This window comes from Larus michahellis, chromosome 5 (genome assembly GCF_964199755.1).
Source record: "Larus michahellis chromosome 5, bLarMic1.1, whole genome shotgun sequence".
Lineage (NCBI taxonomy): Eukaryota > Metazoa > Chordata > Aves > Charadriiformes > Laridae > Larus > Larus michahellis.
Genome location: NC_133900.1, coordinates 39107932 through 39124024, shown reverse-complemented (window position 1 = coordinate 39124024; position 16093 = coordinate 39107932). Strand labels below are relative to the sequence as shown.

Here is a 16093-nt window from a genome sequence, read left to right as displayed (position 1 = left end):
CCCGCCTTCCACGTCACCATCTCTGGGAGCCGGCATGGGTCCAGCGTGCAGGCTTCCCCCACATCTGTGCTAACGAAGACGTGCGAAAGCATCAGCCTCCCTTCGCAAACTGTACACTCAGTCAAAATTAAAACCAAACAACCGGCTCCCAGCAAACTGAGCGTTTTGCCAGCACAGTTGGGGAAACAAGGTCTGGCGGAGACTGTTCCCCCGCGGGTACGGCAGTCATACCCCGCAGCGTGGTGGGGATGGTCAGGGGCATGGCGTGTCACCTTTTGGAAATCGCCGCCCAGAAATTGGGTTTACTGAAGAGGACGGTAGCTTTTTTGGTCACTCATGGAAGGTGGCGCGCTCCTTCCAAGAGACGTATACGTACGCACTGGGTTGCAAGCCAAGCCTGGCTGCTGGTAGTTTAGCTGACAATGATTAAACAGCTGGTTTATGCTAGACGAGAAGCTCTTCCACACCGGCTAGAGCAGCTCGTCTGGCACTGGTGCGTACAGCGGGGAGGCCGCTCATTCCAGGCCAGCGTGGTCCCCACTCACGCAGGTTGCTGGCAGCCTCCAGGCAACAACTACTCCAGAGAGGTGCGTGGGTCTGCGTGGAAGCACCAACCCACCACCGCCTCTGAACAAGGCTGCTAAAATCCCCAACAGCCCAGGGAGCAGCTCCCACGCACAACCAGGGGAGCAGCCATGAACGTCCGCCCTTCAGAGCAGCCCCGGCGTTAGGAAAGGTTTGTGGGGCTGTGCTGCTGCTGCTGTTGAGGAAAGCAGCAAGAAATTAAATACAGCAGAGGTCACGGAAAAAGCGAGCCGCTTGGTGCGCAACCCACAGCGACAAAGGAGGCGTTTCTGTCAGGCAGGCACGGACAGACGGCTTTTGCAGGGAAACCCACTCCAGAGAGGGAGGGAGGAGCAATAATATTCAGCTTTCAGCAGCGGGGGAGCGCCTGTGTCCGTGCATTAGTGACGGGCTGCAGAGGCGGGTGCGAGCTCCCAGGACCTCAGTTGCAACACCGCCTTGTAGGGCTGGGACAGTAAATCCTCCCCCTGCTCTGCTCTCGTCACTCGCCCCCGACGGGGCAGAGCACAGCTCGCCCACTGCCTCCCGCTCCTCCACCTTCCCCACCTCACCGAGACGGGGAGCGTCACAGAATCGCAGAATGGTAGGGGTTGGAAGGGACCTCTGGAGATCATCTAGTCCAACCCCCCTGCCAGAGCAGGGTCACCTACAGCAGGTTGCACAGGAACGCGTCCAGCTGGGTTTTGAATGTCTCCAGAGATGGAGACTCCACCACCTCTCTGGGCAGCCTGTGCCAGTGCTCTGCCACCCTCAAAGTAAAGAAGTTCCTCCTCACGTTTAGATGGAAATTCCTACACTTAAGTTTGTGCCCGTTACCTCGTCTTGTCGCTGGGCACCACTGAAAAGAGCCTGGCCCCATCCTCCTGACACCCACCCTTTAAGTATTTATAAGCATTGATGAGATCCCCCCTCAGTTGTCTTTTTTTCCAGACTAAAAAGGCCCATATCCCTCAGCCTTTCCTCATAAAAGAGATGTTCCAGTCCCCTCATCATCTTTGTTGCTGGGATCACCCCCAGCAGAGCTTCCTCCAGTGCAGGACCGGGCAACTGCCCCAACCAACACCAGGCACCTCCTTCTCCAGCTTGGGACACCTACCTCTGCCAGCCTCCCACCTGTCAGAAAGGCAGGGCGAGCATTGCGTTGCCGCTGGGACAGGGGACGGCCACAGCAGCTCAGCAGTCCTGGTGAGACAGCGAGCCCTCAGCCCACGCAAGGGTGCTGCAGAAGAGGACGTGGTTAAGCCCTGCCCCGAGCCATGTCCCCCACAGATGTGGACAGGCAAGACTGAGCAGCGGGATGGGGCAACCAAAGGTACAAGTAAAACACGCCCACGGGGATGGGAAAGTGCCACCGTGCACTTTTTCCACAAATAGCTTAAAGCAAAACAAGCACGTGGAGAGTGCAAAAGAAGATGGAGGTGACTCGATGACTAAGAAAAATAAACAATGGGTGTTCCCTGAGGCTGGAAGGGAAGAAAGTAAATGCTATAAGGCAACACCCAACCTAGTACCGTAAAGACCAGCGAAAAGTTCACCTGCCAGGATGTCAGTGCCGGCTCTGTGGGAACCTGCGGTGCTGTTGAGGCCATGGCTTTCCAGGCACCAGGGCTTCTCCCGAGGCAGAAAGTAGTTGGGTGCTAGATCTGAAGGCACCACCAGCCCCAGCGCAGGTGATGAGCACCTCCCCTGCTTCCTCCCCTTCCACTCCCTTCAGCAGATTAAGATAGTTAACAGCTCTCTTTAATGACCTCATTTGCCCCCTGGCAATCATATCTCTCAGCTGTCCTCAGAGCTTTCAGGCTCATTTCTGCAAGCCCAACAGCAAGCTGCTTTGCTGGTCGTTGCTCCTTTGAGCAGCTGGAATGCTCCTGCATGCCCAGGTCCAGCTGCAGAAGCTGTAGGACAGACCTGCCAATTGCCACCGTGCTCATGACAAAGCCACAAGAGCAAGCCATAACCGTGCTCCCTGGGTGAGCCTGCCTTCGGGGACATGTACCGTCCCCCACGTGCTTTGTAGCCCACATGTGATATTTGCAGCTCGGTCTGGCCAGTCTGTTCCTCCCAAGCAGTCCAAACCCAGCTCCAGGGCCAGACTGGCAGCACCCAGGTTGCTGGGCAGTCCAAATCCCTCCCACCTCAACACCGTGCTAACCCCACTTACCAAGAAACAAGGTCCCAGTCAAGAATTGCTCTCATGCTGAGAAGCTGTGTTAGGTGCTCCTCTTCCCTTCGCTCTCCGGCTTAACGCCGCGGGGGGTTTGCTGCAGCCTGGCAAGGCTGGGGCGGCCGGACACGCCTGCAGAACATGCGGGCTTTGTCCAAACGCTGTCTCTCATTGTACCTATACAGCTTCACAAAATGTGCCAGGAATATTCCCTGGCTCCAGGGTGGAAATTCTGGGCAAACCAGGCAGACTTGTCCAAGATGCCCTGTGTGTCCTGTCCAAGGACAACGATAACTTGGTACCCCCAGTTCCCAATGCACGTCCCAGAAGCCACAAACCCGCTGGGAGCAGGGATGGCTGTCGCTTCTCTCATGTCCCTTCTTAGCAAAACACTGAACGTCCCGAGTTTATGTAGCGTTCGCACCTGGATAGAAATCAACACCAAACACAGCAACTGCCCATGAGTCTTCCGTGGCACTCCATCACCAGCCCTACTAGTGAACTGCGCAAGTTATTCCGCTTTTATACTGGTATTTTTGTTTTTCCCTTTGCAATTTTAAGCGCTTATTGGGTTAACATAGAACTTATTTTGCCGAAGTTTCTCAAAAAAACAGCACCAGTTTGAGAGAGATCGGTGAAGCTCCCAATCCTGCTCTAAGGAATTCCTCGCACAAGGCAAGAAATTAGGAATTATTTTGCTTACAACAAGATGTCTTTAGAGCAACCTCTCCAGTTTCACTCTAGTAGAATTACAATCATTTTGGTACAAAGAAATTTGTAGTGGAATTATTTATTTCATCTTCCCCTTTACTGTAGGAGGAATGATTTTTAGCTGAGCCCAAATCCACTTGCATTCAGTGGATTGCTAATTAGGCTTACAGATGTCTCCTGATGGCAGCAATTATCCCTGGTAACCTTAATGAGCTTGTTACATTCCTTAGTTATTGTTTTGAAAAGTTATATGAAATACTTTGCCTAATACTACACAACTCCCAGCGGAATTGCTTCTTGATCTGTTCTGGTTTGATTAAAGAGAACGATTGTTTTCTTTCTCAGCAATATTTCTCAAGTTGTTTGCGGCTCATTTGCCTTGTCTTTTGCTGGCACTTTAACAACTCTGACCAACTTTTTCATAGAGGTCTTGTTTTCCAAACATTTCTAACTTTTTTTCTCTCCGTGAACTCTCCAGTGTCTTTGCTTGGTTTATTGCATGGGGTTTTTCTCTCTTCTTCAGCGGTTTATTCTGCCGAGAACATACACATTACTTACAACAGGGACTTGGTGCCCATCAGAACTCTGAGGGGTTTTGTGCTGTTGTTACAGTTTGTTGTGGATCTAAGAAAAGCATCTCCTTACACTGGTACTTGAGGAAAAGCTTCGTTTCAGTGCATGGAAAATACAGAGCTCCCTAAAATAATTAACAGAATTAACAGAATGAGCCGTGTAAGCTAACTGGGCGCAGCTTTGCACGTCCTCTCTGCTGTACCTTTGCATGTCCAAAATTCACTGAACATGCTATACAACGAGCAACATTATCCAGGGAATAAAGAACTTCATTGCATTTCAAACCAAATGATCGCTGCTTTTTTTTCCTCTGCATATTTATTGTGTTTGCACCCCCACTCTACTCCTCCTGAAGTCTCCTGCCATAGGCAAGAGGTGCCCAAGAAAGCATGTCAGTGGTTATGACTACTTCTCATGGCTTAGCAATGATTTCAGGAGCATCAAAGTTCATATGAACGTGTCAACTTTCCTTCGGAATCACAAGCAATTAGGATTAAACTCCAGAGTCAGGCTCCTGCCCAGCACGACGCATCATGGAAAGCGGCTGAAGACTCCAGGCTTTAGTTCCTGACCAAACCATTAAAACATCACAGTTTTGAAAAGCATTCAGTGACGATCCCATTTTTCTGACACAGAAACCAAAGGAAGGCTTAGCAGCACCTTCTGCCCGAGCAGTTAAAGCAGGTAAACGTAGCAGCTTTTGACTATCCTGCCCAGTGCCTACCTCTTTCTGAGCTAACTCAAACGCAGGGGAAAGCGTAGCTGGCAGGGTATCTTGCAACAAAAGCTTTCTTCGCAGGAACTGTTGATTCACTGAGACAAACCGTTTGCAGAAACACGCTGTTTCTGGTGAAACATTTCAAGACCTGGGATGGCATTTCTGGCTGAAACCAGCAAGTCGGGGGAGCTGGTCCGATAGCTCAGCAACGTGGTGGGACTGGCAGGGCCAGAATTCAGGTCTGGGAACTCAAGACTGCCGAGTAGCCTTGCACGCAGGCTGCCAGCTATTTTGCCGTGTCTTTTCTGCTCTGCCTTCAAATAAAAACAAACATTAAAGCTCAACATTTTGTCAAACAGAGTTCCTGTCTTCCAGTCAGTCTGAGCTCAAAGGGTAAAGAGGAAAACAACTAAAAAGTAGCAAAAAGTACGGAACTTGCTCAAGTTCACAGAATCCTGTGACCCTGGTTGTCTCTTGTCTGACCTCCCACAAGGAGCGGGACTGCCACCACCACTACAGCAGGTCACACGTGGCTTTGTCCAGCCCAGCCACGAACACCTCCAAGCACAGACATCTGTCCACCTCTCGGGGCAACTCATTCTCCTGCAGCACCACCCTCCAAGGGAGGTCACTCATGTTCAACCTGAACCTCCCACATGGCAACCTGTGACCGCTGCCACTTGCCCTAATGCCTGCAGCCACCACACAGGCTTTGGTTCTGCCGTCTTTGTGGCTGTCCTTCAAGCAGCTGTACAGGGCTGCTGCTGCATCCCCCTTCCCTCTCTCTTTCTCCAGGCTTAACAAGTCCCCTTGGCAAGGACATCTCCGAATCCCAGGGTGCCCTCCCCTTTTTCTGACACCAAAGAGTGAAGATGCCCAGACACGCTCTGCCACGCCAGAACTCAGGGCTCTACAGGAATGGAGAGCAGAGACGACTGGCACGAAGGAAAGATTCAGCCCCAACCCGGGTGGCAGCACTTCCCTGGTCGCCTTTCCCACCACAAAGATTCAGTCTCTACACGGGCTAACACAATGCTGTTCTGTTCTGGAGAGTGGTGTGAACTCGGCTCTCAAAAGAAATATTTGTTCCAGTTCAAGCTTTGGCATTTTAAACAAGGGCAATTAAATGCGCTGCAAATGCTATTGCAACATGAAGGCTAACAATGTAAACACAAAATGTCAGGAGTCACTCACAAGAAAAGCTCCTGAAAGAAAGGCCCACTCACCCGCACAGCGCAAGTGTAACATCGCCCAAGTGACAGCTTGCATTTTGAAGCCAGATAAACAAGCCAGAATTCAGCCTTTTTTCTATGGCCAGAGGCTTACACCCCCAAATAACTATGTCAGCAGCAGAAGTGGCACCACTTGGAAAAATCTCTGATCCGCATCAACAGGCAGGTCCCCAGTGTTACTGTTTGCTACAGATGCCATTACTTACGCCTCTAAGTTTGTACCTACAAAAGCTAAACCACTCCTAGTTTAAACCACAGGATGCAAACTTCAGAAGAAACACATGCAGTACAGGTTCACGGATCATTTTAAGAACCTAATACTGTCCTGTTTCTCCAGAAAATTTGAGTTTTAAATTTCTATCCTTCACCTGACAATAACAGCATCCTGAACATGCTTTGCTTTTTGAAATGCACTGAATGCTCAGACTTCAGTAAAAAAAAAAAATTTATTTTCAATATAAAAGTGCCAAAATATCCACCAACATTGTAATCTATTCAACAACCAGCTTACTCTAGTAATCAAAATTGCAAGCATCTTTATTCACATTTTTAAATCAAATTCCTTTTCACACGTTTCCACAGTAACCCGAGTCCCTCGAAAGTGGGAAATTTGCATTTCGATTGGCTGCTGTAGTCCATATGTCCAAGTTCATGTAGGCACGGAAGGGATTAAACCTCGGATAGTATTCCTGCTTACACATCACCGCCTGGTTCTCCACGTGGGTCGAGTGTTGGGTGGTGGCACTGACGGGGCAGCAGCTTTCATAAACATCACTCTGAGGTGCCCAGATGGAACCAAAAAGTCCAGACATTGGAGACAAGCTTCGGGTGCTTGAGAGGTAGGGCTGTAGGGCGAGATAAAATTATCATGGGACACTGCAAAACAGACCGTTTGCCAAAGAAAACGTGGAAATGTAGTTCTAAATGGGAAGAAGCAGCGTTTATGCAGAGAACTTGGGAAACGCACAAGTAGAAAATTGCACACGAGTTCACAGAGCAACATGGCTGCCGAAAACAGTCCAGTGGCATTACCGAGTGTGTGCAAAGGCACTCCACTAAATGAAGCCAGACGAGCCCCTCATTTATAGCAGCCTTCCAGTATCTAAAGGGGGCCCACAGGAAGGATGGGGAGGGACTCTTTATCAGGGAGTGTAATGATAGGACAAGGGGTAACGGCGTCAAGCTGAAAGAGGGTAGATTTAGATTAGATATCAGGAAGAAATTCTTTACTGTGAGGGTGGTGAGACACTGGAACAGGTTGCCCCACATGCCAGGGGATGTGCATGCCCCATCCCTGGAAGTGTTCAAGGCCAGGCTGGATGGGGCTTTGAGCAGCCTGGTCTAGTGGGAGGTGTCCCTGCCCACGGCAGGGGGCTGGAACTAGATGATGTTTAAGGTCCCTTCCAACCCGAACCATGCTGTGATTCTGTGTGATTCTCCCTGCATGGCATCAACATTACTCTAACAAGCACACAATATTCAGTTCTGGTCAGGCTCTTAAGAAAAATATGGGAAAAGTGGAAGACACGTGAAGAGCACCATGCACGTTTTGAGAGTTAAAAAAGAAGGACGCCCAAGAAATGACAAGAAGGAGGCTGAAGTATGTATCAGTACTGAAAGACCATGCACGCCGGGAGCAGAGAGGGATATTCAGTGTGGAAAAGACACTATAACTGGGAGCTAGGGAGTTTAGTTAGAAAATTTAGAAAGCTTATAAAGAACCTCCTGGAGGGCAAGATGTGTTAGTTTGCGAGGAAGTCTCTTGGAGAAGGTCATGGAAGTCTTGGGACTTTTAAAACTGAATGAAACACTGAAATGTATTGTGGGGAAAAGCTCGCCAGGGAAATGAACTGAATTATCTAATGTATTTTCCAATCTCTACCTTCTGTGTTTTCTGGCATTCCTGAATAAAATATGAAATAAAGCTACATTTATTTTAGGAAACAGTCTTCTCCCGGTTTTGTCACTTTTTAACACAGCAAAATTTTCACTTTTGCAGTTGGAAATACTTCTTGATTTGTTTGGCTAGTTTTTTAGGTTTTTTTACTGTAAATAAAAACAATAAAATTCTAAAATAGAAGATTTTGAAATTTGAGCAGAAGAGAAGGTGGTTACAATTAAAGACCACCTTGAACTGAAGTCACTACATTTCACTATGGGATGACATAAACATGGCTAGTCTAGAGCGTAACAGGTCAAAGTCAGCATTCAGAAAACTGCACAAATCCAGCTTAAATCACTTGTATTTCATAGCAAAAAAACACCTGTCAAAGTCACTGAGAGCAGCTGTCCATTCAGCTCTACAATTTCCAAATCTCTTCGGGTTTTGCTGTCAGCACTTTTTGTGTTTTACCCTCATCTGGAAAGGTTGATTTTGATAGGAAAAAGTCTCAGTAGACTATGCAAGTTCAAAATGTTTTTCCATATGTAAGATGATTTTTGTAACCTTTCAGGCAAAAGGATCTGTCTTGAAATTTCACAGACAACGTCCAGTAACAACCTTGACCAACAACTGGGAAAAAGCCACACTACCAGTGCCACCAGCATCAAATACATACATCAGGCTACTTAAAGGATTCATGAAGAACATGCAAGCAACAGGTAGGGGAAAGACAGGAATGCATTGGGAGTGCTTTGAAGAGGCACACGAAGGCAGTGCCTCGCAGTCACCATACTCACTGTGGAGTTGATGTAACTGGCAGGCTCCCAGGCAGGTGGCATGTTGGGAGGTGCGTTCCAGGTGGAGGGACAGTTCTGGTCAATGAAGGCTGTATTCTGCACCGCTGCGGTACCTGGGAAGCCACTGGGGTAGTTCATGTTTTCTGCAGTTTATAAAAGCAGGAAGACAAAATAAGGCTTTTGTAATATAAATACTGCTAACATTTCTGCGGAGGAACACTGAATCTTCTTGGAGTGAGCCAGGCTGGAACAGGACCTAAGCCTTCAGTGACTTCAGGCACCTTCAGGGCAGCACAGCAGCGAAGCATAACAATTTCTGTTAACAAGACTACCACTCTGTATTAGGGACTCACTAACAAATTGCTATCAGGAGGACGGGATAAAGAGTTGGCAATGTCTCTACTAGAGAACGGAGTCTTTATTAGCCACAGAATGTGCATGGCAGAGCCTACCCAGGCTTCACTGCCAACATGCCTCAGCTCTAAGCACCCGAGGGATCACCGTGCTGCCTGTGATACTGTAGCCTGACCTTTAATTATTGCTTAGGTAATGCTAAAGAAATCTAGGTTGCTGCTGCCAGTGTGCTTCCCAAGCCAAGAAACTCTAGCCTGGAAAGGTAATTGGTCACAAGAGGCCGCCTGTTTCACACACTGGAAGGCAGAAGCCTGCCAGAGGGGAAACAAAGAAAATTGTGCAAAAAGATTTGTGTAATACTGTGGTCACAAGCATGTCTCTCTATTCCCTCTCAGAGAGAGTCCTGTATAGCGGCTTTTCAGGCTTAATAACTCCATACGAAGACCAGTCTTCTCATCCGCCACATGCAGACATTGTTTATTACTACAGAGCATCCAGTCAGCTGGAAACTGTAAAGTCCGCTTAAGTAACGAATGCCCGGATGTTTATAGACAAGCTCAGCCTTTTGTTCTACAAAAGGTGAGAGGAAAAAAAAACCCCACACTCAGTGATAATTCATAAGCTTTATTTCATCTTACCTTCTGGGAAAGCACCATATTCATTCATTTCTAGTGGACAATACATGTTGGAAAACTGGCTGTCACAAGCTGCATTCCAGTCAATGAAGCTGTCCCAAGGGGAAAAAAAAAAAAATCTGCGGTCAGAAAACAACTCACAGAACTTCTGAAAATTATTTAGAAATACATATTTAATGTAAAGCTGTTGGATGCAAAATGCCTGCAACTGATGATGAGGCTCTTCACATTCCACTTGCCAATTCTGCCAGTAGCCAACTCTGTGCCACTACATAATCACAGTGACTCTCTCACTGAGCTCTCTTCCCTCTGCGAGGATGAACAACTTGTAATGACAGCTACCAGAGTCCTGCAACACCTAACCAGGTTCAACTTCTTCCTCCGTAGAAAGAAAATAATTGTATTTCTTCCCCACAACCATGGAAATGGTACATATAAAGTGAACTAAAGTGATTTGAAACAAAAGAAAACGTAACGCATTCTCAAGCATTTGAATGCTTGAGAACAGCAAATAAAATGGAGATTTATTTTTTTAACTTCTAACTTTCCCTACCACATGTGTTAAAGTCCTGTTAAAAAATGCGTTTTCTAAACTACTTATTAATTTGTAGGGATTAGACTTTTTTGAATTAAAATAATTTCATAATTTAAAGAAGACTTTTCAAAAGTAATTCTTAAAGATATGTCAGAAGTGAAACAAGCCCCGCTATGCATAGAACTTGAAGAAGTCCAAGTCTGGACCCAAGTCTGGACAAGGCAGGCATATAAAAGGATTTCACGTCAAGTTGTGCTAATTCAGTTTCACAATTCAGGCAAGAAGCTATCATAAATTACCACTACTACATATGAATAAAAAATTACATGAATTTTTGCATATAAAGTCCAAATTGAGATGAGCTTATGAAAGCAAAGTAGCATAATACAGATCTGCCACAAATCATCATATATCTCATCTGACTTAAAAGTCAGACAGACTGCTAGGAATTGCTCCCAATCATTCGGGCTGTGGTTTGTTGACAAGAAAGTTAGAACTGAGGTTGGCACGCCGGCTGGGATCACAAGACCATCACTTGGGGATTTCTGCATTACTATCCTGACATACAAAATGACAGAGTATGGCCTGAAGAACTGGCTGTATTTCACTGCATTGTGGTGGCAAAGTATTTCTTCTTGATAGTTTGGGGTGCATCTTTCATTAGTAAAATTTGCAGCGTGGAGAGTGTGAAATACCAGAATTATTCAAGTTCATTACTACAGGAAGATCAACCCAAATCTACACAGAGCCTCAAACAGACCAACTTTTATCCTTACACCTCCTTCAAACTGGACTATTTGCCTTTATTTAACAATCTCTGTTCATGCCATTTAACAGGAATACACACTGCATAACACACCCCATGATACACAGAAGATATATATTTATCAAGAGGAAAACAAACCTAAAAGCCAGGCCCTCTGCCCGGGCGTGCAGAAGAAGTAGCAGAAATTAAAAGCTTTCCAAAAAGCATTTAATTAAATTTGAAAGATGTTCTGGAGTATCTACAGATGAGCAGGAACACCAGTAAATTTGTCTTAGCAAAATAAATCCTGATGTACTAATGGAAGGGCATAAAAAACTAGAACTAAGACTGAAGTGACAGTAAGAATTTAACTTGAACTACCACCTGCCTTACAAATATTGTAAGATAAGCTCAAGTACAGTCCTCTGCATCACAGAAACCATTATTCATACTGTTTACATAAAACATAACTTGCCTGTTGTGGACAGAGGGGGTTTCTTGGATCATGCACGGTATATTGTTCTCAAGATTGTAGTTTAAACTGTTTGTCAGGCAGACTGGCTGGGCAGGCCACAAGTCTCCTGTTGGGTAAAGACCTAAAAAGGGAAAAAGGAATGAAATGCAGAACAACAAGGAGAAGGCTCTACAAACTCTGAATGTCACAATGACACTTTATTCTCAGATCCACAATAATGACTGTATGCTAGATAAAAAGTCCAGAGTTACTAACCAATCTACTTTTTTTTTTTTGTGATGAATGTCCATCTTAAAAGAAATCTGAAAATTTCTATTTGTTAAAAAATATACATATATAAAAAGACCTGAACCAAGAAACTGAAATTCAACTAAACAGGGCAAGAAATTCCTACAGGGAGTCCTTAAGTCACCAGCTGCCAGCACCAAGGCAGCACCCTTCCTCACAACAGGACGGATGGCAGGGATGTGATCCCCACCAGCCTCCTCTTCACCCCCAGCCACCAGTCAGTAACCATCTCTGAAGTCCAACCACGTGAATGCAGAGGGAACAGGGTCAGGTTTTTAACAGACTAGAGCCATTCACAACCAAACAATACACAGATACTCATCGTGCTGCTCTCTACCAACCAAGTGCCCTGACTGCCCACAGATACTTGGTTCCTATCAACTCTCTGAGAACAGGCAGCTGGAGAAAGGGAAAAATCCAAATCAGCAGTCCCCATAAGACAATGCTTACAAAGTTATCTCTATTTCATCATTTCACACACTAGACATCACGAATATTGCTACCGTCGCAAAAGTTTAATCAGCATTTGTATCCTACCAGATACGGGTTAACCCTACAGCAGAAGGGACAGCCACAAGCAGGGAGTTCTGCTGCCCAAAGAATCATGTGTCCTAACCAGCTTTCAAATTCCACCTCACCGTGTAGCCTGTCGCTTTTATGAATCCCACTCAACAAGTTAAAATTGCCTCCCTTTGAGACACAAACAATGAAAACTCAAGAGTTTTAACAGCCCAACCCAACCGCATTCATTATTGCTTTCAAAGACAGCAAGCCCCAACTAGGGAAATTTAGAGAGAAAAATGGTCGCATTTGAATTGATGCTGAGCTTCATTTTAACACAACAACCAGTGCTCTTGATCTCCCAACTGCATTAGTTTTGGACATAAACCTGTGCAAAGAGCAGCGTGAAAAAACAAATACCTAAAACGTGAGTTGAAAGCTAAATGCTGTCTTCATGCACAGAAGATATAGCAAAAAATGTCAAGGTTATAAGCTTTCATTTGCTAACTTTGCTCTTAACTTGTTTAGAACTAAGTCAAGTTCTAATAACAACACGGCTATCAAGCTGGCGTATACAAGTGTTATTAGCAACATCACTGAAACTGTTCGACAAAGTGTGCAAAAAACAGCTTCCGTTGTTAATAAAGTTACTGACCTTTATTTTTGTCAGGATCTGCAGCTATGTCAGTGAAACTGGGACATAAGGTTTCAGGATACTGGGGGATGCTGTTCATGTCTCTGCTGAATGAAAAGAAAATTTAATTTCTTAAGTCTAGGCACTGTTACGTTTCATAATCCAAAAAGAATTTCAAAGGAAATATACAAGATGTAAAAAAATATTCTAATTAACATCACGGTTGCTATTACTTTCCCCCTTTGTCTCCTGATTTTTCTTATGCTGAATTACCCCTGTGCGATTTTTTAACAGCTTTTTTTCCCCAATTAAAAGCCATGTAGTTATTACACATGCAAAAGAATAAAGTTAATACATCTTAATTACCTCCCCTTTATTACCCAAGTATCAACCTATTGCAAATTAATTCAACAGCTCTTCTCTAAAATTGGAAAACAACCTATAGAGTCCATGAAGATAATTGGGATCACATAATGCTTCAATGCTCCCAACAACTTTCAGGCAAGGTCACTTTTACGTGCATGGAGGCACATAGGCACACATGAACATCAATTTCATATTTGTCAAATCCCATCAAAGAGACTAGTCAATATGAGTGGAAAGGGGACATTTTCAAGCACCAGAACCCCAGAGGAAAAGGATTAAATTATTTCTGCTAGTGAAAACAGAGTTGTGAATGAGAAGTGAAATGAGGACTTGTAGTAATAAAAATAGTAGATGCTATCTCTACTAGAGTAAAGAGGTAGAAAGGAATGTGGGGGAGGGGGGAATCAATTTTCATGCTGTATATCCTAGGAGAACATTATTCTCATTAAAAGAATAACATCAACTTGAAAGTCTCACTCCCACCTTTTTTTTTTAAAAACAATTATTACTTTAATATAACTAAGTGCTAATGGAAATGTAGTAAGTTGCTAAGATCTGGAAGAAATGAGAGGGGAAAAACAATTTCCTTTTTCCCCCAATTTTATTTTACATTTGGAAGCATTTATCGCATTTCCCCAGCATAATCCATTTTGCATATATCTTTCCACCTACTGAAAAAAATTCTTCTACTTCCAACTAGAAAGTACAGTTAAACGATCACAAAAATCGACAAGACAGCAGGTAGGTATAATTTATCAAAATGAGGCAAGATTTCAAGTTGGTGGTGTTTCTTTAATGTCTTACAGGTGTAGATTCAAATTTTTTACCTGGTATTGCAGATGTTATGAGACAGATTTAAAGTGATAGGAGTTTCAGATGGAAAATCATTTTGTGAAATACTCTCTCCTAAAGAAAAGAATGACTGTGAAAATCAAAGATCCTAAAAAAAGAAGTATGCACAGAATATACATACACACAAATAGACTCATCAGTAGCATTAAACAAGTTTTCTCTCAGACTGGAGTATCGCTAACTGCATTTATTCCAAAACATGCTATCTACTTCCACATGGTCTTAAATGTATTTTGTGACTTATGATTACCACACTCTTGATGGAGAGGTTCCTTGTTACTACTAAATCAATTTTGAATTTGAAATGACTTCTTTTCTTTTTTTTTTTTTTTTTAAGGGGCATTACCACTTGAACAAACAGAAGTCATGTGTACACAGTTAATTATCTATTAGATCACAGGTTCAGATATATCACATACTGTATCCTTTGGTAATGTAAAATTTTATACATACATAAACACACACGTAAGTACATGCACATTTTTAAATTATTCTAACAGCTTTTTTCAGGTACTCAAAGCTGGTTTTACTTGTGTCATTTTGGCACTTCCTTTAGTTTTAGAAGCTTTAAAATTTACTTCTAGTGCTACATCAATCTGGATAGTGATGGCGGTGACAGGGTTTAGGCTTTCAACTATTTTGATGATATTCAGGCATTCCAAAAAGTGCAGTAATGAGCCACAGTTCTCATTTCTCACATAGTCAACTGGCTCAGGTCTTCTGGATACGTATGCCTCGAATACTGCCATCCAATCTCAGCATTCTCAGAACTGAACTGCTTTCACGCATTCCTCATTTGTGCATTTTCTTAAATAACTCTAACAAAAACACTGTATCTTTATGATAATAATGTGATGTAACACAAATTCAAAGGAAGAAATTGCTTTGACTAGTGACTATCAGTTCTTCCATCTTTCCATGAAAACTAATTGAGCAGCTTCCTCAGTGCAGAGTCTGACACTTTCTCTGTAGCCTGACAGATCATCTTCATCTCCACAAAACTTCTGGTACTTTTTTTCAAGTACCAAGTTCTTTAAATCTTTGCTCGTGTTTCTGAGAGGTGCTCTCACCTATAAAAGGCAAGTTACATGCCCCATGCCATGGTAGCCTTTTCTATTCAGAAGAAAGGCTGAAACTCTGCCCAGCGTGGTGCAGAGGTGATAGCTGCAGAACTTACTGGATGGAAGAAAATGCCTGGCAGTAATCATGGGCTTTTTGTCTCCGTCCGAACTGCTGGTACTGCTCCAGCTACCCCAGCTCCCACGACTGGCACGAACGCTTCCCGATGAACTTCCACAGTCTGAGCTTGAATCAGAACAAAACTTCTCCAAACACTTCTTCTTGGACCGTTGATAAAAGCTTTCTAAAGAAGTTGCAAAAACAAAACAACACAAAACACGTGAGAGAGTTTTTCAGCTGAAGATTCAGTGAAAAGTCATCTGAAATGCGTATTTACATGGATTCTCTACATTTCCTGACAATAGGACAGAAAATAATATTTATTGATAGCCTCAAGACAAATGTGCCAGCCCCCACCACGAGGAGCTTATGACCTACACAACATCCCCAGTGCAATGAATGCAAGTCAGGGTACAGTGCAGTTAAGAGGCAACAGTTTGAAATTGGAAGCCTATACTGTTCTTTGAAACATATAGTTAACATTTAAAACATGAAACATATCCTGGCTGTAGGAACATCCATACTAAAAGCAATGACAAATGTTGCAAGTAATGAATTTGTAAGTGATAGATTTTCCTTTCTTATTATCGCATGAGGGAGGCAAAGGACAATCCTACAAGCATTGATATCTTCTTCAGCCCTCCTCTTCCCAGGATTAAATCCTGATGGAAAAGCAGGAAAGAGGTACCCAAGCTAGTGGCGGTTTTTAGAAACGGCCTGCCTATTTTAAAGGTGGCCTTTGCAGTATAGATGCTTCAGTTAATACTGGCTGTAATTGGAACACACGCCCAGGACTGATGGAGATTGTGGCTTCAGGCTGACTCATTTTCTCATCTGCACCGCCAATCGACCCCATGCAGAAATCAT

The 16093-nt window shown here is 44.3% G+C and overlaps 1 protein-coding gene across 7 annotated transcripts in view; it reads right to left on the bottom strand.

The window, feature by feature from the left end:
- Window positions 1-6410: 6410 nt before the first annotated feature.
- TMEM131L (transmembrane 131 like) overlaps window positions 6411-16093 on the bottom strand; it is an 89138-nt gene continuing 79455 nt past the window's right edge. For 4 of the 7 annotated variants that reach the window (XM_074589708.1, XM_074589704.1, XM_074589703.1 and 1 more), the window contains 7 exons: window positions 15225-15410; window positions 14023-14101; window positions 12851-12936; window positions 11407-11527; window positions 9655-9743; window positions 8663-8805; window positions 6411-6828 (listed from right to left, as the gene is read on the bottom strand). In XM_074589708.1, coding sequence (XP_074445809.1) covers window positions 6550-6828; window positions 8663-8805; window positions 9655-9743; window positions 11407-11527; window positions 12851-12936; window positions 14023-14101; window positions 15225-15410 — 983 coding nt within the window. In that variant the 3' untranslated portion in view covers window positions 6411-6549. Of the gene's footprint in view, window positions 6829-8662; window positions 8806-9654; window positions 9744-11406; window positions 11528-12850; window positions 12937-14022; window positions 14102-15224; window positions 15411-16093 lie in introns of those variants that run through there. The other 3 variants (XM_074589707.1, XM_074589706.1, XR_012587367.1) reach the window with 2 other exon arrangements.